Below are 24,641 nucleotides of genomic sequence, written 5' to 3'. Positions count from 1 at the left end.
TATAAACCTTTGGCTTGACTGTCTCTGGATTTTTACCTTGCGATTAGGGAAGGGTGCTTCTTAGAATTTGTTGCCTGCCTGAGCCCCAGGGAAAATTGCTTCAGAGATTGCCTGTGAGGGTCCAGCCATAGCTTTACTTTTTCCTTGTATTATTTGGAGAATATGCAACTAATGCCCGAAAAGAGGCAAATCATGCTGCGTCTGCAGGTTGGTGATTTTTTATAAGGCTAGGTCCTATATTTTATATCTGAAAATGAACAGACTGGCGCTGTTGGAAGTGAAAGTAGAGTAAGGCCATCCAAATGGGAAAGATTGTGCCTTCAGGAAACCAAGGCTAAGGTGTGATAAACACCCTTCTTCTCTGTTGACTCTCTCCTGGTAGGTTTTCCTCTGGGTTTTTCTCAGGAAGAATTCCAAGTCTACATTTAGTCTAATTTACATACTTTTACTAATGTTCCTGGACCTCAATCATGTTAAATAAGCCCCATACATTTCTTTCTAAATTGCTTAGGGGCAACTCCTCCATGTTTGAAAGAAAAAGGAAAGGTACCTGGAGGGAGAGGAGGAGTTGAGGACTGCGAAGCCTCAGGGTTTCCAAGGTGGGAAAAGTACTTTACAGATGAAGGGGACTGAACTGTCAGATCCTCCATTCAACCTCACCTCTCCCTCGGAGGAGTGGGAAGAGAGGATCAGAGTTGGGGGAGGGTAAGACTGTCTTCTCAGACTCAGCTTCAGAGCTGGTGGTGGTGGATGACTAATTAGAAAAATGTGCTGACTTAGAGAAACTTTTTGTCATCCTGATTTTGATTCTATAAGCTTTTGGTGGTAAGAAAGAAGGGAAGTGATTAGTTGTTTCTAAGTCCATGCAAAGATAATTTTTCACGGTGCGGTTCAATGTCCCATGTAAAAATGGTGAAAGGGGAGGGTCGATATATTAAAGATCTGCACTGAAATGTGTGACAGCCACAGTCAATATTTCACCCAGTCTAGACAGTGAAATACTGGCTCTTGTGCTGAACTTCGATATGGAGGCATCCTGGGATGTCAGTCCGTCGTACTCAAGTTGGTGCAAAAGATACCAGTGGTTGGACATTGCACAGGGGTCTGGGGGGGACACCGAACGGCCCTTCCAATGGGACCTGTGCCTTCTTCAGTCACTGTGAGCCCCAGGCAGATCTGTAAGCAGTGACCTAGAAGCCAAGGGCCACACAGTCGATTCCAGCACCTCCCCCACACCCCAGCCTTCACAGCGCTCCCTGGCTTCCCAAGTAGGTGATTTTGTTTGTTATGAGACACTGCCTTTTGTCCAAATTGAGGACAGTACCTTTCAGAGCCCCTTTCTAGAAGGAATTCGTTTAAAAACCTACATAGGTATTTGTCCAACTTCACTGATTGTTTTTATTGAATAGCTGCTGAGTTTCTGGGCACTGGTTGTCTGTCTGCATTATTTTTTATCATCCATATGATACCTCTAGGTTTTCAAAGCTCTTTGCTCTTACTTACCAATTATTCATTTTATATGTAGCTATGTTAGAATGCCGACAATTTTCTTTCACGAGAGCAGGCTTGTAATTTGATGTACCGTAAAAGTTGTAGAAGGTATTAAATGGTGTTTAAAAGGCATTTAGTATTACTACCACCATAATATGGTAAAGATGGGCTTTAAGTCTAAATGACGATGACTTTATATAAAATGTACACTCGTTGTTGCCTTGCCAAGGCTTTTCAGGACACAGAGGTAAATGTTTGGATTGCCTGGGATGTAACAGAAATGTTTGCTGATAATTGACTCAAATGCAAAGTCTTTTTTTTTTCTGCTTTTGTTTTGAACTTTTCAAAATTAGCTTTTTTTTTTTTTTTTTTGAGACAGAGTTTTACTCTTGTTGCCCAGGCTGGAGTGCAGTGGTGCAGTCTCGGCTCACTGCAACCTCCACCTCCTGGGTTCAAGCGATTCTTCTGCCTCAACCTCCTTAGTAGCTGGGATTACAGGCATGCACCATCATGCCCTGCTAATTTCGTATTTTTAGTAGAGATGGGGTGGCTCCATGCTGGTCAGGGTAGTCTCAAACTCCCCACCTCAGGTGATCCACCTGCCTTAGCCTCCCAAAGTGCTGGGAATACAGGCATGAGCCAACGCACCCAGCCAAGATTTTCAAAATGAAAGTATAAAATAAGGGGTTACTGCCTGGAGTTGGGTAGCTTAATCCATTCTTTCCTCATCTATATTAATGGATACTAAGCTGCTGTAGCAGGAAGGGTAGATTCATAGGTTATGTGTTAATCCCTGTAAAGGAGCTTTAGAGATGATCTTGAGTTCTAGACCAATGATTTTTAACTCTTTGGAATGTACGGGACCCTCTTTTAAATGCCAAAAACCTTCTAGGACCCCTGCATGATGCTAAATTCTCAGTATCTTTTGAGTAAGAAACTCCACAATGACAAAAACCAATTCATATCAATAACCGTTTATGTTAATCTGAACTTTCTTAATCGCATAACATTTATGTATGTTTGGGGAAAGTTTATGTATGTCCTGGGTCTGGTATTTATCCAGTTGTGTATATGCGTGGCCCCCTTGCAATACCTCAGTCGTGTCTCAGGGTTCTGTGCCCACAGGATCTAATCCTCCTCCATTCTTGTAAGTAACTTCTATAATGTCACACATCAGGTGACATCTCCTAATTCCAAGGTCAGTGCTCTTCCTGCTGCCTCCGTGTGTCTCTCCTGTGGGGCACAGGAAGGAATTCAGCTGCACTGAAATGCCAATCATCTTCTCATTTTTTTTGCAGTTTATCAGACTGAGGCTCTGATAAAATAACTCCTCAGAGATCAGGAGCTCCGGAGGGGTGGCCTGTGCCTGGCATTATGCAGAAAGCCTGGCATTATGCAGAAAGCCTGTGCCTGGCATTGTACAGAAAGGCTCACTGTAACATTTCTTCACAGGGGAGTGCAGTGGACTGAATGTGTCTCTTCCCACATTCACATGCTGAAACCTGAATTCCAATGTGCTGATATTTGGAATATAGCAAATTGGGGGGACATAATTAGGCCATGAGGGTGGAGCTCTCCTGAATGGGATTAGTGCCCTTCTACAAGGGACCCCAGAGAGCTCTGTTACTCTTTGCATGTGTGAGGATAGGAGAAGAAGATGGCTCTCTGCAACCCTGAAAGGGGACCTTGCCAGAACTGACCATGCTGGTGTCCTGACTTCCAGCCTCCAGAACTGTGAGAAATAAAAGTCCACTGTTTCTCAGCCACCCAGTCATGAGACTTTGTTATAGTAACCCCAAGGGACTGCGACGGGGAACTTGAGAATTGTGTAAATTTGAGCTCACCAAATAACATACAACCTAATACTGCTTTATTAATTCTGTAAGTCGGAAGTCATTAGTCCTGATTGACACCTTGTAGGGAGAAGGGAAACACACACTACTTGTAACATAATAGGAAGACAGAGCTTTTCCTGGGATGCGTCTCTAGAGAGGTATTTTTAAGGGGTATTTTTGTTCTTTCAGCCTTGGGATCAAAACTTCATAAAACTATTTTATTATAATGTAGTATTAATGTGGAAAATGAAAATTCCCTCTGCTAAAGAAGCTTTTTATTCCTTCCTTTTCCTGAAAAATCTAAAAGATAATATGATGTCAGTAACACTAAGTGGCAGGAAGAAGGCAATTTTATTATACTAAGAATCTTTTCAGATGAATGACAATTAAAAAACCAGGAAGCAGCAGATTTATCTAATTTACCAGATTAAAAAACTTGGGAAGATTCTTATTTTTATGAGGAGGTGGGTTGCTAAACCCATGATGAAGTGTTCAGTTGACATTTTTCATTCCTTTTTCTTTGTGGAATTCATTACAGTGAAGCACATTTAATCAAAACACCAATTTTATCAAATGGAAGTAAAATGCTCTTGGTGATTCAGATATCACTCTTTCCTTGGGTTTTCATAACCAATTTTGATGATATAGTTTACATATTAGAGAGTTGGAGAATTAACTTGTTCCCGTTGTTAAACTTAAGGGAAGTTTTAGCAATGCCCGCCACTTGTATCCAGCTGCTTAGCACGTGCAGCCTTGCTGATTTCTGCTGGCGAAGGGCTCTGGGTTTTGGCAAGTGCCTCTGTGCTTGGCCTCCTCCCTCACCCCATGGACCGGGGAGCCAGGATTGCACAGCCTGCTGCATCTCACTGTACCAGGGAAGGGACCGTAGAGTCTCCATGTCCCCAAGGGTGGGGAGTGTCCTCACTCTGAGTGCACTGGGCAGAAATAGAGATGAGGGGCCCTTACCAGAGTCAGTTCCTATGTCTACGGGGATACCCTAAAAAGGATATAATGCTGGGAAAGAAAATGCTGAAAAACCTGGAATTCATTAAGCCGAAAGAGTTCAGCAGAGCACCTTAAACACTCTTGCCAGTGTGGGGCAGTGCTTCTCAGTGCTTCTTTAAATTCTCTATTTAAATTTCATCTTTATTTCTCAGATTTAGCATATTGTTAAGCATGCATAGATATCATTTTTGTGATTACTTAGCCATTTACTTTACCCCCTTGAACACTGACATTTTCCTGACTGCCAGGCATGTGATATATTTCTTTGGCATCCGAAAGGTTAGTCTTGAGAAACTAATTTATCAAGAAGTTAGGAGGCTGATACTTCTTAAGCTGTGACTTCCTCACAACTTGTAAAAGCTTCTTAGTAATTAAGATCAAATTTGTTCTTTCAGTCCTGAAATTGAATGTCCTCTGATTTTGTTAGTCAACCCATGAATTTGATAACTTGCTGTTGTTGCTTTTCCTGCAGTATTTAATTTCACTTACAGCTTCCTGCTGCTCTTCCCCTGCCTGGCCATCTAGTAGTGTGGGCTGACAACAGGTCTAATTAGGGACTTTTGTACAAAACAACTTATATAATCAATGGAAAACCTTCAAACAATTGCATAGGAAAGACATTAAGTAGATGATTTTTTATGACTCAAGGGGCAAACTCAGGTGTGATTGTGTGGGGTTTTAGATGAACAGAGGAAAACACCAGTGTATATATAAGTCTTCTCCTACCCTCTAAAATCAACCAGCTCCATATAAGCATGTTTTACTTTAAGATATAATTGTTTATAAACAGTTTTCGGAAAAGAATAATGATAGAATTTATTTGATGTTTATGTATTTTTATAGTTACAGAGTTAATTATTTTTAAAGTGCTAAAGAGTATTATTTCATTATGAATATCTACAAAAGACATATAGTAACAAAATAACTCCTCGTTCTGATGAACGCATGTAGGAAAAGCTGAAATGCTCATCTATGGGGATTGGACCCACCCATGAAAATACACACATATGTCTCTTTTCTATAAAAAGTGATTTTTGAGTCAGTGTACCTCATAGAAGTTTGAAATAAAACTTAATTTAAGATAGTGGTTCCAAGGTTTTCGGAAGTGGGCTGAAGCTTATTTTTGTACTGTAATTTCTCAAGATAAAAGGTTTGTTGAAAAATTAGTAGCCTTGATAAAATGTCAGGGCACATACAACCTATTTTAGAAAACAACTATGTTAAGTATTTGAGCACAATAATGATCTGAATGTAAATGGATATTTCTAATGAAAAGTGTTAAGTTCCTTATTTCTTCCTTTTTGAGACAGAGTCTTACTCTGTCGCCCAGGCTGGAGTGCAGTGGCATGATCTCGGCTCACTGCAGCCTCCACCTCCAGGTTTCAGGCGATTCTTCTGCCTTAGCCTCCCGAGTAGCAGGGATTACAGGCACATGCCACTATGCCCGGCTAATTTTTATATTTTTAGTAGAAACAGGGTTTCAACATGTTGGCCAGGCTGGTGTCGAACTCCTGACCTCAGGTGATCCGCCCACCTCAGCCTTCCAAAGTGCTGATAGTACAGGCTTGAGCCACCACACCCAGCCACTTCTTTAGTTTTTTAAGTTTGCTTAAGTCTTTGCTTAGAAACACGGGGTCGCTGTCCAGTGTGGTTACCCGACAATGATTACTCTCATAGTCTTGATTCTGGTGATCTGTTCTATGTCAGTTGTGCTGATTTTGACTGATCTTCTCTGAAACTGGCCTGAATGACTAAAGCTTTATTGTATTTTGAGCTTTTTTCATCCAGAATCTCCCTTCAGAAGCTTTGTTAATACTAACTATATAAAAGTAGAATATGAATATATTGTTTGCGCCCAGAAAGACACAATAAAACCTAGTTCTCAGAGATTTTTGCAAGTGTTTGTATTGCTTTTTGCTTATACTTTGCGAAGACTTTTTTTTTATTTTATCTGAATAGGGATATACATGTCTGTAGTATACACATTAGCTAAGTAAAGCCCCACAGTGCTTAAAACAACAATTACCATATTCACACAGAATAATCCCGAGGCTGCCATAAGGAGCCACAGGTTCCGGGTTTGGTATGTTTATGCCCAGTGACTGTGTTGTTAGAGGCAGCACCTGACATTTATTTCTCAACATCTCTATGAAGTAAATTATCACTGAAGACTCCTCCAGTTCTCTTATTCCAAGGGAAAATACAAGTATTATAGCTTTGATTGCCGTAGATTAGTATCTGTTTCTCAGCTTACGGGGTTCTGAAAGTATTCTTGGCCAAAGCAGAGCTGTAAAAAGCTTCTGGAGACAGTGACACAGGGAGAATGTGCATGTGTACATATGGATGAATTAATAGAAACAAGCTCCTTTTCCTCTCTCCTCTCTACCAATTAAAGTCTGGTGCAGTTCTAAGATGAAGGGAGCAGAGTAGTGGGGTGGCAGCTGGAATGCAGATGAGGCCAAGGGAAAGGATTGCATAGTTTGTAGGATGGAAGAATCTGGTTTTGGCTTTGGTTTTTGCTTTTCTGCAGCAGATATTTATTTGCTGATGGTTCTAGTCCAAGACAGAGAGAGTGAGGTAGAGATTTCTGGAGCAGAGGCAAAGTGTTTGAGGCTGTGGGGATCGGCCTGTCAAGACACCGTGGTTGGTAATAGGAGGAAGGACTGAGTGGGGCGGTGGGAGGACAGCAGACACAGGGTCCTGAAGGGAAAGGCAGGGTGGTGATCCGTTGTGGCATTCCCGTGAAGGAGGAAGCATGGCCATCAGCCGAGAGAGCTGGGAATTTGGATTGTGGGAGAGCTGGGAGAGCAGGGAGAGAGATGATTGTGTGGGTTGGGAGAGGAATGTCCTAGGAATGTAGGGCAGTGTCAGGAGCTCATATCTTACCTGAGAACCGTGAGTTGGGTGGTTGCTCCCCATTTTCTACCTGCCGAAACAGGATCAGCGCGCTGCCTGAGGCGGGCCCGGTAGAGCCGGAATTAATTAGAACACATGTGCCCCTACTCCTCCTACAGTGCCCAGTGCTGAGGCCCGGTTCACCTTTAAGTGCTACTGACCCACAGAGGAGGCTTTTAAGCTCCTTACAGCATATTTGCATCACAGTGCTATCAGCACTGATTAATGCTCTGTTTCTCCTGGTGCTGTTGCAGTGCATATTAGGCATCACGCGTGCATTTCACATGAACAGTGAGAAGGGAGTTGGCACGGCCTGCCGTGGATGCAGTACAGCTATTTCCACATCCTCCTCCTCCTGACCTGATTGTGTGCCCTTAGCACATAGGGAGGCAGCGTAATTAGAGTTCCGGGGGCTTTATTACCAGTAATGGCCCTGCCACAGTCAGAAATCTCTTTAGCCCCGAGCACTACCATTGGGGCTAAGTGGCTCCCCTGGGCGCAGGGAGTTGTCACCTGCAGCTTTAGGGAGAGACAGCGAGGAAGGGGGCAGGGATGGGCAGCAGAGCGGGAGAGAGGGAGCAAGAAATGGGTATTCTTGCAGACAGGCTGCATTGGGCAGGCCAGGACAGCCTGGTCTCAGGTGGGCACATGTGGGAGGGGGTGGGGAGCACTCACATGTGGCAAGTAGCTCGTCTGTGCTGTGCTCTTAACAGGTTAGTCTTTGTAACAGTTCTTGGAGAGGGATTTTTCTGTTTCTCAGGTCTGGAGGCTGAGGCCGAAGAAGATTCCTGGCTTGTAGGCTGGGGGCAGTGTGTGAGGACATGGTAGGGAGGAAGCAGAGGAGATAGGCAGAACCAGGGGTCTCCAAGACCTGGGAGTGAATTACCCCAGGAGTGGAGATGGAAGTTCATGCCTCAGCCTTCAGGGACCTGGGCCATGGGCAGGCAGATGGCGCCCTGGGGGGAGGCTTCCCTCAGACCCGGAAGATGGGGCTGCCTTTTATGTGAGTGGCTCATTATTTTCTCCCCAGACCTTGGTAGAATTCCTTTTTGATGTCATTTTCTTCTAGCAGAGACCTCCTCCCTGGGCACAGGGGGGAAACAGAGCAGACCCCAGACATTTTCCAGGCCTGCGGGGGGTTTTCCTCGTTACCCTTTTCCTGTCTTTATTTCCCACACAGACTTACACTGTCATGCCTCTACGGTGGAATTATGTCCCTCCGTGGTGGGGGGTTCAGTTACTTTACCTTCTGAGTAGAAAGGTCACACTGTGTGAGGGGCTGGGCTGGGGGCAGGGGTGTCTGGATTCCAAGGACAGGTAGGTTGTTAGGGGTGGTGTGGTCAGGGAGCCAGAAGCGCCGTCACCTGCTGCCTCCGCTCAGGAAGATCCGGTTCCTGCCACCCAGCATCTTTCTCAGAAAACAGGTCCGGTTCTGAGTGCTAGTGACAAGGGCCTCATTTGCAGAGTTCTTTGCAGTTCACACAGCATTCTCCTACCATGTCCCTCACTTGTTGTTCGTGTGACCCTGTGAGATGGGAAGGGGCGGGTATTATTTTTCCTATTCATGACTGAGAGGCTGGAACCTGAACAGGGTATTACCTTTGTGTAGGCAAATCCTAGAATTAAATCCAATGGTTCTGAAAAGACATTTGTAATCCAAGTACATTTTTCTGCAGAAACAGTGTTACCTGAAGATTCAGTTCCCCTTGTACCTGTGAGCAGTGCCTGGAACCCTATTTCCTGCTTTTTCTCAGCGCTCCTTCATCAGCCCTACTGCACTGCTTCAGCGTGCACTCAGGCCGCTGCTGGTCTCCATGCTTGGGCATCTGCAGCCCAGTTGGTGTGAGCTCTGCAGGGACCAGACCTGCCTCCATCTGGCAGCCCACACCCAGCCCCGTGGAGCTCTGCACCCTGCGTGGGCAGTCTGCAGCCAGAACTTACCAGAGCATGAATAGGAAACTGCAACAGTTTTAAACTGTTTTCTCTTTCTCTTCTTGCTCCAGCCCTGTTACTAAGGGCTGGGTGGGGGACAGGGCTCTGTCTGAGCAGGCTTAGAGGGGTGTAGGCTTTGGAGCAGTCTTGCAGGCTGGCAGGGGGAAGATAGGGCCTGACGGGGGAGAGGGCAGCGAGCAGAGGGGCCTATCTGGTGGGACTGCCTTAGAGAAGTGATATCTGTTGATTTCTACGTGGCATTCCCTTCCCCGGTTCCATCTTTATTTCCAATCATTTGAAAACCCTGATAATTAACCAGGTTGCTACTTTACTAGTAGGAACCTCATGCAGGAGAGGTAAGATAGAGGGGAGACATTATTTGGGACCAAACTATAGAAATCTTTGCTTTGGATTTTGCGGAAGCCATAATTGGGGACACTTTATAAGCTTTTGGGAAAACGTACTCGGTGGGGGTGGGGTGGGAGGCTTAATTGTCATGGCTATTCTGTTGTTAAATTATTGACGTGAAGGATAGGTACTCGGGAGGCTGGCAGTGACATATGAGGTCCTGTCAGGATATCTTTCAATAATTAAGAAACAAGTAGTTGAAATTCCATTTTAGTTCCAGAAGCTGTGAAGCAGTTCCATATATGGATCAGTTAGAGGAGCCAGCGTGTACCCCATCCCTCAGCGGAAGTTTCTATCAGGCATCTGTGGACAGCGGTGGGGGCGGGGTGGGGTTGCCTGTGCTCCCAGAGACAATGTGACAGGTTTAGCAACTCTGATAACTGTAGGACCCCAGAAGTAAGAACACTTAGGCCCTAACTTCAGGAAGTAATGACAAAAAGCTTTGTCATCAGAATGGAAGTAGAAAATCCTGTAAATTACTGTTGAGTTATTTTTTTAAATGCACGGGTCAACCTTGAACTTGGATATGCCATTTCATGTCACTTGTTAATTGCAGGGTGGGAACCCAGTAGAAATGATAGAGGGTGATGCTTCCCACCTTTTCATTCCAGAAGGCCACGAGCAGACGTGTCTTGGCTCGAGTCCTGACCCTTGTCTTGTCAGTGAACAGAACTGTCGGTGCTCTGAACACCTCAGCCTGGGGTGGCGGCAGAAGGCGTTGCAGGTCTGTTCCCCGTGGCAGCAGGTGCTCCATGCCTGGCCTTCTGACCCCGACCCTGGCAGGAGTCGCCACACCAGGCTCCACCTGTTCGGGTCAGCCTTAGCAGAACAGCCCTCAGGTCTAAGGACGTCGTTTTCTTTAAGGAAAATACTGTGTCACTAGAAATGAGGGATTTTTAAGCAACCTGCAGAGTTTCTTTAACTAGGCCGGAATCTTCATTTTCCTGACTCCAAATGTTCTCAGGCCCCAGTAGTTCCTGTCACGTCTCAGTTGAGGGTAGAATAACACTATCACTGCTAAATTGTTTGTGTAGCAATTAGAATTTGTTTAGCATTATTTAGGGTTTTTAAACAAACCTATCCGAGTAACCGTCATAATACTACAGTCTAAAATAGATATTGTATTAGTCTTATATCAAATGAAGTGAAAGCCAAATCTATAAAACGTTGAACTCTTAAATCTAACCAAGGATGGAATATATCCTGTTAATTTGTCAAACTTCTAGAGAACCGCCTACATGAGACAGTAAGGATTAATCAAGCCCTAGTAAGAGAGAATTTGAAAAATACAGTTTTCTAATTATACAGTCTTGTCTCAGTGGCCCAAGGTTAATGCGGTTCTGAATTCTGACAGTTAGTAATAGAAAAGAAAAAAGAAAAAAAACCAAAGCATAGGAATTGTCTTATAATTATCTGAAACAGAGATTCTCTTCCGGCAGACAAGGACCCTATAAGCATTAATCTGATATTTTCAGCATTTGATTCTTTTCCTTTTAAACAAGGTAGGGAATAACTGGAGGGTTTTGTGTCATTCTTTGTGCTTGCTTATCAAATAATATGTAGTGTTTGCAGATTTATTTTGCTTATTGCTTAGCTATAGATGTGTAATTCTAGGTTGAACATTTTATCTTTTTTATGATTTAGACTAACTTGTGAATACTTTTAGACACTTTATCTTTGAAATACTTGGTCCTTATTCCTACTACGAATATAAAAACTTACAACGACTTCTTGGTTAGTTTTTGCACTCAGGTGTATTTGTAGCTCTTGCTGCAGTTCATCCAGGCAACACAACAAAAATGTTGACACTAGAGAAAGGTAAATTTATTCCTTCGTTTACTGCTATGAAATATCTGTGGAATGTTTATTATACAGATTGAGCGTGCCAAATCAAAAAATCCGAAATCTGAAACTTTTTTTTTTGAGACAGGGTCTTGCTCTGTTGCCTAGGCTGGAGTACAGTGGCACAAACGCAGCTCATTGCAGCCTTGACCTCCTGGGCTCAAGCGATCCTCCCCCTTCAGCCTCCCAAGTAGCTAGGACTACAGGCACACACCACCATACCTGGCTAAGTTTTTTGATTTTTAGTAGAGATGAGCTATTACTATGTTGCCTAAGCTGGTTTTGAACTCTTTAGCTCAAATGATCTCCCCCACTTGGCCTCCCAAAGTGTTAGGATTACAGGCATGAGTTACTGCACCTGGCCCCAAATCTGAAGCCTTTTGAACACCAGCACGACACTCAAAGGAAATGCTCATGGAGCACTCTGGATTTCAAATGCTTGGATTTGAGATGCTAACCTGGTAAGTATAATGCAATTTTTTTTTTAAGCTTGAAATCTGAAACAATACTGTTCCATTTTGGATAACAGCTATTCAACCCATAGAGGAAAGGTACACAGAAGCCCCAGACTACCCAAAAGAAAAAGCCTGGGGTTAGATGGGCAATTATGGCTCGACATCGGATTTCAGGTTTTATAGATGGATCTAATGTCTGAGAATCTGTGAACAGATGGATTCTTAATGACTGGCCAAGCGTGGTAGCTCAGGCCTGTAATCCCAGAACTTTGGGAGGCTGAGGCGAGTGGATTGCCTGAGGTCAGGAGTTTGAGGCCAGCCTGGCCAACATGGTGAAACCCCATCTCTACTAAAAAATACAAAAATTAGCTGTGCATGGTGGCAGGCACCTATAATCCCAGCTACTCGGGAGGCTGAGGCAGGAGAATCATTGCTTGAACCCAATAGGCGGAGGTTGCAATGAGCTGAGATGGAGCCATTGCACTCCAGCCTGGGTGACAAGAGCAAAACTCCGTCTTAAAAAATAAAAGTCAGTGACTATAGGAGAAAAATCGAAGACAAATATTTGACCTTTGGAAGTGCTTGCAAAGGCAGGAAAAATAAAAAGACCTACAGAAAAGTAGAAGGAGAACACAAATGTGTGGTGGTCCTGAGAGTTTTTAAGAGGAGAGAGGAGTCCAAAGAGAGCAGGTGAATCCAAAGGCTCCAGCCCAGAAGGCACATTGGGTTTTCATAATGATGAGACCCTCCGGTGGCCTGTGGAGCTGGCTCCCGTCAGGTCATCAGAGCCAGCTGCGCACACTGCTTCCCAAGTCCATGTCATGTTGGGAGTGGGAGACTGGCTGTGTGAAAAACTGTCTATGCCATGGAAATTGGCAGGTATGTGGCGACCCAGCAAACACAGTTGCCACCTGAAACATAATTTTTAGGAATAGCATTTAACCTTGTATGTGGGATCCATTCTGATCTCTATCCTTCCCTTCTTACCTGTTTCATTAAAAAAGAAGAAAGAGCTGGTGTAACTCACTGAACTGATTTCATGACCTGCAGTTTGAAAGACACTGTTTTAGAGAAAGCTAGAAATTATGTACGCTTTACAAAGTCAGAAGACAATCATTTTAAAAATAAATTGTAGTAGCAGCTGTAGATCAGATGTTTTCATCTTGAAAGGAAGAAAAAAGAGTCCTAAAAGGCTGAGACCTCTCTAGACTGAGGACTAAGTATGCATGCCTACATAAGAAAAACAAGAGAAGCACGTGCCTTCAGAGATGGAGGGAGGGAGGGGCTGGGAGCACAGCCTTGCGTTTCACGGGAGAGGCGGCCACGTTTTGGTAGTTAAAGCTTGTTTTGGAGAAAGTCAGCTGTTTGGAGGATTGAGGAATGAAACTGGAAACCTCAGGAAAAATGCAAAAACATCGGATGAACTTGGTATGTTTTAAATTGCTTTTATTTAGTTAGCTGGAAATGCACTTTCGCAGATCCACCGTCACTCCTGCAAATTACAAGAGGGCTCAGGCACCCTGTGGAAGGTCATCCAGCTTCCAAGCGGCAAATTGGACCTCGAGCCCTCGTGCCGCTCCTTGTTGCAAAGCTCTTTGTCCATACTCGCTGGCAGAGGGGGAGAGTACAGCGGGGAGGATGCCTGGCCTGTGGTGGTCTGGCCTGCCAGGGCGGGTGCGAGCTTGTCACGGGCCAGACAGTCACTGAGTGCTCTTTGTGGCCTGAAGCGAATTTGGCAGGTGCCTGTCATTTGATCAGTGTGGATGGCCAGTGGACACACGTAAATGAGTCCCCAAACTCTACTCTGACCTACCTGCTTTAAACAAATTGGAGAGGGTCATCCAGTTGGTCTTCCCAGTCTCCTCTCTGAGGACAGTCTGGGGGCCGAGGCCTGGCTGAGTCCTGTCCTCCCATGTGGAACAGGCCCAAAAGGAGGTGCAGGGCGGCCCGGGGGACAGCGATGGTCAGAGTTGCAGGACTGTGGAGATCCTGGAGCTGAGAGGCGAGTGGCAGCCACAAGGGTGACGCTGGATTTCAGGACCACAACAGGGAGTTAGGAGGTGGGAGGGGCTGGGTTGTGCCTCAGTGCTCCTTTGGGTTGGAGTTTCTCCTCTCAGCCCTGCAGGTGGGGGCTGGAGAAGCCAGTGGTCATCAGCCAGGGCTGGGGGAGGTCTGGGGATGGGGGGAGGTACCAGCAAGAGAGATCAGGGTCGGTCGATCCTTAGACCCTTCACCGAACACTCAAGTTTCCTGTTTGTCAGTGTTGGGTTTTGTGTATGTGGGATTTTGGATTGTTCCTTTTAGAGTCTCATGTGTGCCAGGCACACCATTGTTCATATTGCCCAGTAGCTTTATATATATGTGTGTGTGTGTGTGTATACATACATACATATGTATATTTTTTAACAAGAAGCTTTACATTCTTTGTCTTGTGATTTTTTTTTGGTTAAAAGAAAGCATGTCTGTTTAGAATCCTGTGCATTATTTCTGTAAATTGCCTTCTATACACAGGGATGTCAGATGCTGCCCAAGAGAATCTGTTTCATATGGTAATTTTCACTAATGAATCCAGACCTATACTGTTAAATTTTGCCCCAAACTGCCTGGGATGAGGTAGAGGAAGCTAGTTGCAGTCAGCGTGACAGGTCTTAGAGGACACTATCATAGTGTTTCATAACAGATGTAAACTCTGTAGTCCTGAATATTAATACCAGCGCCATCACAAAGTATTTATTAGATGGGAGAGCATGTTTTTGATATTTGAATTTAAGAGGACTTTCAGTACTTCCCAACGTCACCATCAATAATTGGAATCTGCATTTCCTCCTTTATTCATTAGATAAATATTTAACACCCATTACGTTCATGGCATCACATTAGACTGTGGGGGAGTTACAAAGAACCTAGGCTGGGCTCCACCCTCAAGGGGGAAATAAAAGAAACAATTACGTGTAATTGTTTTTAACACCAAGCAGCATGAATCCCAGCTCTGGAGCATCCTGGTTACCGGGGAGGAGGGGACACGGGAGCCCCTCCAAGGCCAGCACCCACATGACCACACCTCGTGCTTCCCAAGCACGGGCCCTTGCACTCTCCTCTCTTCTTTCCTTGTCCTCCCATGCCTTCAGGGTTTGTGAGACCTGTGAGTCTCAGGGCATGACTCTGGTCACTCTGGCCAGTGAGGATTATTCTCTGATGGGCTGAGGTCAATGAAATTCAGCTTGTTTGTCTCTTTAGATTTTCCTGCAATGCCAGGAGAGACCGCTCATTTTGACACGGGACTGAGACCTCCTAAAACATGGAATTTGTAGATAAAAACGAACACTTCCTGACTTTTCCTGAGCGAGCTTTTGGTCAGCCTTATGCCTGCAACATTGCAGAGCTGCTGGAGGACCCAGGCGCACAGGTGGTTGTAGCTGCCCCCGAACATGGGAAGCTGGCTGAGAAGGGTGGCCAGGCCCTCGTCTCTCCGACCCAGAGTAGGTGTTCAGTAAATGATCATCCATAAAGTGAGTCGGGACTGACATGTATGAGAGCCGTAAGTTGGGGCCACTTTTCATTTAAGGCCTCAGAATTCCTGGAAGAAAGTGTGTGTAGAAGGTAGGCGGGCTGGAGAGGGTCAGGGAGATCTGGAAGATCCCCATATTTTTATACCAGGTGGCTTGTGTGATGTGGGCCATGGCCAGAAGTCAGTCATTAACTCGTTTGACAAATATTTATGTTAGCACTTGCTGCCTAGCATGTACTGGGGATACCAGGGCAGCCAGCAGGCAGTGCCCCCTCAACTTGTCTGCCCAGTGGAATCCCCCGGGAACTCGCTTACAAATTCCCAAGCCCAAGCCACGGCCGAGGCCATCACACTGCGCAGGCATGGGACACAGATCTCCATATTTTGGAAGCTCCTAAGGGTGCTCTGATATCAGAGAAGTTTGCAAGTCACTGCCATCAGGAGCTTATAATATGGTTTTAGATAACACACCTAGGAAAATTCAGTGACGGTACAAAACAGCCGTCCAGAAACCTCCTGGACAGGATGAGAGAGTCAGACCCAGGTCTGTGCTGAGAGCACCACTCACTCCCACTCAAGGAGGACGTTCCTGTGGATTAGGGAGTGGGAGCATCTAGCCAAACTGGACCTGGGGCGTGTCGGCTTCGCCAGGTTCAAGAGAAGGAGGAAGGGGCTCACCTTGACCCTGAACTCAGGCAGGTCCAGATATGACCTGGGATGGTAGGTGGAATGGACCAGTATATCAAGAACTCAACTAGTCGTTGCCATTTCAGTGGATGAATGCATTTCTTATAAAAGACAAACGGGCTGGGTGCGGTGGGTCATGCCTGTGCTCCCAGCACTTTGGGAGGCTGAGGTGGGCAGACCATGAGGTCAGGAGTTTGAGACCAGCCTGACCAATATGGTGAAACCTTGTCTTTATTAAAAATACAAAAATTAGCCAGGCATGGTGACATGCACCTGTAATCCCAGCTACTCAGGAGGCTGAGGCAGGAGAATTGCTTGAACCTGGGAGGTAGAGGTTGCAGTGAGCCGAGATTGTGCCATTGCACTTCAGCCTGGGTGACAGAACAAGACCCTGTCTGGCTACTGATGTGTTTTCTTGTGTATATGTGGGCTGAGCATGATGCGGTGAAGCAAATACCTCACGATGGACACACTCAGCATCTTCACTTCGTGATTCTCTTGCTCTAAAATTGCCTTGCCCTCATAACGGCCACAGTGAACCTCCCTGTGTATGCATGTCAGCACACCAATAGCCAGCTTAGGTGGGCACTTTCATGCCCTGCGTCTTGTGGAGCTGCGCTGAGGGTGGGTGCAGGCACCTGACCTCAGCCGTCCTGGCCACTCTGGTGCCTTCAGGCCTCACTGCTCATCAACAACCAGCCAGGCCACGTGGGCCTCATTTGGTATTCTTGGTACTTGCTATTTCTAATCAGTTTTTTAAATTGAGTCTGTTATATGTTATTTCAGAGGGGGGAATGGAATGTATTAACACTTAGCAAATTCTTTACGAGCTGCAACCAAACTTTTCCATTCTTTCCCTTTCAAACCCACAGTGTGCCATGCCGAGCTGAACGCCATCATGAACAAAAATTCGACCGATGTGAAAGGCTGTAGTATGTATGTCGCCTTGTTCCCTTGTAATGAATGTGCGAAGCTCATCATCCAGGCAGGTAGGAACGGGGTCTTCTCATTTGTCACATTTGCATTGCTGCCTGCTCGTCAGTAGCTCTTGCTGATGTGTTTGATCTTAAATTGCTATTGTTTAGATCTAAATTAATTGCACTATCAGCTTTGCAAGGTATTTCCTGTGTTTTGTTTCTGAATGGTGCCAGGTATTCTAAGACTAATTGCATCCTCTGTGATTCTTAGCATGTTTTTAATTTAGTTTGCAACTTCTTAAACTGCAAGCTGCCAAAAAACAACACAGGCATTGCATATAATTACTGTCAATTTCCTATTCTCTGACATATTGTGCATAGATTAGAGGGGAGGGAGAGAAATGAACTTCTGTCAGAAACAAGGTCAGCTGGGAGTCTGTATATGAAATTTTAATTTGTATCTAATACATGGTAGATATTTGAGGATCTAAACATATCTTGGCATATAAATGTCATAAGACCCAAATGGTACTCTGCCTTCAGGTTTTCATATGTTACAGTTACCATAAATCTACACCATTGTATTCTGAATATTTCACCTTTTTCAAACTGTCACATCTAAGATTCAGCTACACTTTGTCTCCATAAAACTCTCGGCTGGAGATTTAAAGACTTATCATGTTTAGCCAGATGTGTGGTTTAAAGGGGCTGTTTGTCACCAGCCCTGTGGATCTCAGAACAGAAGTGGTCTGCTGGTGCTGAGGAGTCGCTCGGGCCCCCTCGCTGTTGTTGTCGCCATTCCTGGGAAGCTCTCCCCTCCGTGCTGGAGGTGTGGAGGCGGTGGCAGGCCTGTAGACTGAGCAGTGTGGGCCCTACATGACAGCCTCCTCTCCCTTCAGAGGCCGGTGGAGGAGCAGCCTTCAATGCAGGGCCGTTGGGATTCCTGACTCCCGGAGTTAGTGCTGCCTGCTGAGATCAGAACAAGAAAACAGACCTGCGCTCTGTAGAGCTGGTTTGAAGTGGCCTGCAAAGCCATGCTGGGAAGCACACCGCTGAATTTCCCAGCAGTCCCCACTCCTTCCATCGGTCCTCCCATTAGTTAAGAGAAGCTGCCTTGTGAATAAAGATGATTTGATTACCTGTGGTAAGAAAAATTGGTCAGTCAGATCAAGACTTGACTACTTGACATGTTTTCCCTTTGCATTTGTTTTAAAAAAAAATCCATAAAGACTGGAGGGAAGATTAGATATAATCCACCCTCTGCTGTATTAGGAAGTGGCAGATATGTATTTCAGTGACTGGACACAGTCTGCAGGCACGCTTGGAAAAGGTCATTAATCATAGACGCTAAAAGCGCTCCAGCTGTCTCTTGCAGCATCTGTGTGTGCATATACTAAGGGGGCTCCCATTGTTACCTTACAGGTATAAAAGAAGTTATTTTCATGTCTGATAAATACCACGATAGTGACGAGGCCACTGCTGCGAGGCTCATGTTCGATATGGCTGGGGTGGCGTTCCGGTAAGCAGGGAGTGCTCGGGGGGAACGGGTGGGGTGAAGGCTGATGAAGAGACGTGTTTGACCTTGTCTCTTCCTTGTGATCCCTGACTTCCACACTTGGAGGTGTCTGGAGAAATGCAAGATTATAAGAATTTAAAGACTGAAATATCATAGGGGTAGATATTTCAGAGCAGTGGCAGGAAAATCTGAAGACAACTTGTTTTTTTTTTTTTTATTATTATTGAAATAGAGCCTGACTCTCTCCCAGGCTTGAGTGCATTGATGAGATCTCGGCTCACTGCAACCCCCACCTTGCAGGTACAAGCAGTTCTGCCTCAGCCTCCTGAGTAGCTGGGACTGTAGGCGCATGCTACCACACCTTGCTAATTTTTTGTGTTTTTAGTAGAGACGAAGTTTCACCATGTTAGCCAGGGTGATCTTGATTTCCTGACCTTGTGTTCTGCCTGCCTCGGCGTCCCAAAGTGCTGGGATTATAGGCATGAGCCACCGTGCCGGCCTGACAATTTGGTTAATGATTGTACTTTAATTTCAGTAACTTTCCAGGGGTTAGACTAATTATTCAAATAGTGAGAAGTTAAAAATTCACAAGTTTTATAATAGGAACACCAAACCTTGGTAAATTTTGCAAATGTAACAACTCTGCCCTTGAAAATTTTGGATGAAAGTAGCCTGCCTGGTTGAAACACTGGGGATTCTTTTTTTTTTTTCTTTTTGAAACGGGGCCTTGCAATGTTGCCAGACTGGAATGCAGTGGTGCAATCCCGGCTCACTGCAACCTCCGCCCCCAGGTTCAAGCGAATCTCCTGCCTCAGCCTCCTGAGTAGCTGGGACTACAGGTGCACACCACCACGCCCGGCTAATTTTTTGTATTGTTAATAGAGACGGGGTTTCACCATGTTGGCAAGGATGACCTTTATCTCTTGACCTTGTGATTTGCCTGCCTCGGCCTCCCTAAGTGCTGGGATTACAGGTGTGCACCACCTGGGAATTCTTTTTACAGCAACGTTTTGCATTGAGATTTGAAGTCTTACGGATTTTTATTATTATCTTTGGTTATGAGGTATGTTTTACTTGCAAGTAAGTTCAACCACCTTTAGTTCATGGTAGAAAATTCCTTTGGGACTGTAAAGCTTTCCAGCACTTTGTGGTATTGGCGTTCAGCAGCAGTGGGATGGTTGTCGTAGGTGACATGCCTGGCCCCTTGGGCTGGCCATTAGTGGTATGGCTCAGCATATCTCATGAATGCAACTGTGGTGGGCCTTCTGAGACTTTAAATTCAAATGATTCACCTACTCTCTTGCTCAGTGATTCTTAAAAGAATATGTTTTGTTCTCAAATATTTTCTTTTTAATAGTTGTAATGAGGAATGAGTGAAAAGTTAATGAGAAAAAAAAATGTTGGCTTATGTTTGTATTTTTAGAATGTAATTTGAAAAATTACTTCTCACTAAAGGTAGTCATTTTTTGCCATGTATAAACAGCAAAAGAAAATTTGCTATTTTCTGCATTAGAGCAACTCCAAGTTGGCTGCAGAAATTTCCTAGAAAATAAGATGAATCTGATGGGAAAACTAGTAATCGGATATCACGTTGTGCAGCTAACTTCTTAGAAATCCTTTGACTTTCCAATAATTCATGAACTCAGATAGCTGAAGAATATACAAACCACACCACCCATACGTCTTTTTTTGTCTTAGTCTTTTCTGGTCCGTTTTCTCTCGGTATGGTGCACTATAATTGGCTCCAATAGAGACAAAATACCAAGTGAATCCCAGGACATTTTTTTCTCTGCACAGAAAATATGAGTTAAGCCAAAGTAAACAAACTGCTTTAACTACTCACTAGATAATAACTATATATATATATGTATATATATATGTATTTTTTTTTTTTTTTTTAGTAAATTCACACCAAAGTGCAGCAAGATTGTCATTGACTTTGATTCAATTAACAGTAGGCCCAGTCAAAAGCTTCAGTGAATTACATCTCATTAAATCTCCAGAAGATTGGGATTATCCTCTTCTAAGAAGCTGCTAATGCCTTTCATCTTGAAGTTTCACATAGCTGTTTACCAGCCGGTCCAGCAAAAGTAGACATCTACAGAATATAAAGCCTCAAATCTTTCTTACTGTCTCTCCTGTGACATGGAATCTACATCTGTTTGAACTATTGATTTAGGGTTTAAAATAGGGGAGCCTGCGGTGGCCTGGTACACAGGGCTAGAGGGAGGGTGGCTCCCACTCCCGGATCCTGGCTGGCTGGGATGCTGGTGGCTCTTCAGAGGAGAGTCAGCTGTTTGTCATCTGCTACGATCCGGCAGCCCCTCTTCAGTGCCACATGTGCTGCCTCTGTGCTGGAAGGCCAAATAAATAATTGTGCTCTTATCGGGGACGAGCAGCACACTGATCTGAACATCTGGCCAAGTGAAGCATGGCATATACTACCCTTGGAAAAAAATTAGGCCACAAATGTCAGTAGCATTGACGTATTTGCTGCAGGGTTGAGGGAAACCCCCAGCCACCCACCCTCCCGGAACCCGATTTGGGTGGCACATCTGTCCTGACAGACGAGGAGTGGAACCGAACCAGGAGTAGTTCCGCCGTCCCTGTTCTCGCCGCACACAGGGTGGTGGGACATTATCCCTCTGGGGGCGGGGACCCCTGTTGTTTTGGCTCAGTTTTGGTGTGTTGGTCACATGGAGCTCTTCCATTTCGTTTAGCTGCATAATGAGTTGCTCCTGGAAGAGACAGCCTGGGTCTCCTTGAAGCCCATGCCCTGCCATGGTGGCAGCTGGGGCTGTGGATGGGAGGGGTCCCCAACATGGATGTGTTGCCCCTCCTCCGAATGCCAACACGATTCATTTACAAGGCCCCTCTGCAACTGGAGAGAAAATTAATTCCTATCCCATAAGTGGATTGTGAGAAATTTCGCATACGTGGAGATGGTTTCTTGCAGCCCCCTTGGTGTTCAGAGCTCATCTGTGCCCTGGCTCCATGCCTTCATCTACACAAACATCACCTTCCTAATCACTGAGGGGCAGGGCAGGGAGCCTGTGGCTCTGCTCCTTCTCTTTAATCTCATTTAATTTTTATTAAACATGCTCAGTACCTTTGTTAAGAAAAGGCTTTCTTTATCCTAAAGATTATTACCTTTTTAAAGTGCTCTTATATTTTCACGATTTTTTATTTTGTCTCTGAGGTTTTGTATTCCACATTCTAGGGTATTCTGTAATTTGGCTCCTTACCAATATTATTAAAATCTTATTAAAATCTACCCTCCAAAGCATGTTTATTTTTATGTTACTATAATTATATGCCTAACTCTCCACTCCTGTCCTTTCTGTATCATCTGTGAAGCACATTACATCTGTTTTAATGCTCAAAGAACAATTTGAGATGTCCAAGCTGTGTGTGTTCTCCAGGGTTGATGGCTGGGGCTTCTTTATGGACCAGATTTATGTAAGATGCGAAGGCAGGCGCTGGTCCTACCCTCTCTTGTGGACCTTGCCTCTGGTCCCAGGTGTGGCCATCTCGTAGGGCCCAGGCCTCCGCCCTCCCAGAAAGCTCAATCCCAAGTTCTGCCCTCTGCTGACCTCTCACCTTATCCTCTTTCTAAGTCTCTCTTCTCTTCTCCAAACCCCTTGCCCTCTGTCTATATGTATAAAGGTGTGTGGAAGAAAGAATCAGTAGACTTAAAGGTAGAAAGTAAGAGATTTCTGTATTGCCCCATGTCACAAGAATTGTAAGTCTTGTTAACATGGGGTGTGTAATTTTCATCACATCACATTGATAAATGTGTCTAGGGGCTAATAAGCCAGTAGTGTATCTAATTTATATATCTTATATTTTGTCAGGTTGTTACATTCAGTTTTTGTAAAAAAAAAAGTCGACTTTTTTCTTTTTATCTCTATGAGGGCCGGTTGACAGGAAGTGTCCTTGCTATGAAAGAGAAGTTCGGATATTGAGGTCGGGTGGTGGGTGTTTATTTAGGGGCAGATGCTGTCGCCCATGAATAGATCCTGGTTTCCTGGTGACTGGAGTGTAAGTTATTATGTCTTAGTTTCTAGGATCGCTATAAGAATAGTAGAATTGTCCTATCCAGAGAATTCCGCAGATGTTCACGTTCCAGTTAATAGAGGTTTGCTTTGAACTGGTGCCTTCGGGAGAAGCTTTCCAGAAGGAAGGAGTTTTGTGCAGCCTTTTGCCTTGCAGGCATTACTGGATAATTGTGGTGACGGGAGACTGTATCTGAGCAAATGTTGCTGCCTGTCACGGTTAATAAGTGACAATAAGGAAACCATCTTTCACTGAACCGTTGATAGAAGGACTACATTTAAAAGGCAAAATTTGTGAGTGAAATGATAGGAACTCTATATGCTTTCTTCCCTTTTACTCCTTCAGCAGTCTGTCCTTAAAGACTTCTGAGGCCTAACAAGACCCAGCAGTGAGAGTGATCTAATACATTAGCCATCTTTTCCTAAATTCAAAATGAAGCAAAATAAGAGAACAAGCATAAAAACTGAGCTCATGAATAAAAATGTAGGCTTGCAAGCCCAGTGAGCTCAAGCTCCCGTGGCCCTGCTGTAATTTTTGATCTTCCAATGTCCATGTCTACCTGAGAATTAAAAACATTTAGCTTGTTGCAAAAGGGCCCAAGGAATGCAGGGAGGGAGTTTCCTCATTGACGAACCTGATAAGAAATTTTAATATTTATAGTTCTCTTTTTTGTTGTTGTTAAATTAAAGCCACTCTAAAACTGGTAGTTTCTACAAATCGTTACCCAGGAGGTCTGTCTAAAGCTCCAGGGAAGGACCAGAACTCAAGGTGGGGGTGGTCTGCAAACTCTTGTCAGGGAACCATGATGGCTGGAGTAATGGATTACCTGCGGCAGAGGTAAAATAACCCTGGGCCCAGGAGTCACATTTAGAGCAGGGGTGCCCCAGAATTCTTCTGGAGATACCCACAGCTAGGTCGACTTTTATTTCAGAACTGTTGGAAGAATCTAAAGCCATTCCATCATGAGGGTGTCTGAATCTCAAACAGTTACTGAGTGCCTACCACGCACTGGGATCTCTGAGGTTCCTAGGGAAGGGTTAGAACAGACTAGATAGCTAGATGTTAGACAAGTTCCTTAGATGAAGCCCAATTTTGCCACCCACACAACCGGAGCCACACACATAAGCATCACCTGCACTTTATTTTCTCTGTGATTGGGTTGTCTATTTTTTGTGTCTGCATCCATCGGAGTAAGACAATGGGGAGAGGGCAGGGACCAGACCCGAAGTCTACAGCGGCTGGGTTCTTACTCCGATTCCGAGGCCAAAGACTTAAACATTCTAAAAGTCCTTCATTAAATTAAAATGAGTTCAGTATTTCCCAAGAAAATCAGAAGAGGGGTTCTCTGTTGAAGAAAGGAAAGCATACCATCTGCTGTCTGCTCAGGTATGGAGCCCGAGGGTCTCTGACTTGGAGCCTGAAGACAGGGTTCGCCCTTATTTTTGGTAGCTGACTGCCAGATCTCTTCGCTGGAGCCCCAGTTCACAACTTCACTTGCCTGCTGCCATTCTTAGACATTTTTAAGGTCAATGGTATTAATTACACATGTGTTGTACATCCATTCATCCATCCATCTCCAGAGCTGTGCATCTTGCAAAACTGAAACTCCATACCCATTATACACTAACTCTGTCTTCCCCCTCTCCCAGAAGTTGCATCCACCATTCTACTCTCTGTGTGAATTTCACCACTCTCAGTACCTCATATACATGGAATTGAACAGAATTTTCTCTTTTTGCCTGGCTACTTAGTGTCATGTCTTCAAGGTGCATCCAGGTTGTAGCATGTGTCAGGATTTCTTTCCTTCTGAAGGCTGAAGAACAGCCCATCGTGTTCACACACCACCTTTTGTTTAGCCACTCATGCGCCAGTGGACACCTGGGTCACTCCCACCTTCTGCTGTCATTTCCTGAATGTGCAGTGCGCCTCTCTAACCTGGCCCCATCTACCTCAGCCACCCAGCTTCATTTCTGCAGCAGTCACCTGCCTTGAAAGTTTTTTCTTTTTCAAAAATCAGCCTTCCCTTCCCTTCCCTCCCCTCCCCTTCCCTCCCCTCCCCTTCTTTTCCCCTCCCCTTCCCTCTTCTTCTCCTCC

At 44.8% G+C, this 24,641-nt stretch overlaps 1 protein-coding gene across 4 annotated transcripts in view; it reads left to right on the top strand.

Annotated features, from left to right (window-relative positions):
- The window catches only part of DCTD (dCMP deaminase), a 25,635-nt gene extending 3,858 nt beyond the window's left edge, over positions 1-21,777 (top strand). For all 4 annotated transcript variants that reach the window (XM_017549323.2, XM_017549343.2, XM_037746026.1 and 1 more), the window contains 3 exons: positions 16,931-17,047; positions 18,398-18,494; positions 20,393-21,777. In XM_017549323.2, the coding sequence (XP_017404812.2) occupies positions 16,931-17,047; positions 18,398-18,494; positions 20,393-20,471 (293 nt within the window). In that variant the 3' untranslated portion in view covers positions 20,472-21,777. The remainder of the gene's footprint in view (positions 1-16,930; positions 17,048-18,397; positions 18,495-20,392) is intronic.
- Positions 21,778-24,641: the final 2,864 nt, after the last annotated feature.

The sequence above is a fragment of the Cebus imitator genome, unplaced genomic scaffold, assembly GCF_001604975.1.
Source record: "Cebus imitator isolate Cc_AM_T3 unplaced genomic scaffold, Cebus_imitator-1.0 Scaffold11, whole genome shotgun sequence".
NCBI lineage: Eukaryota > Metazoa > Chordata > Mammalia > Primates > Cebidae > Cebus > Cebus imitator.
The sequence above is the reverse complement of the archived record's forward strand: the minus strand, read 5'-3'. Positions and strand labels throughout refer to the sequence as shown.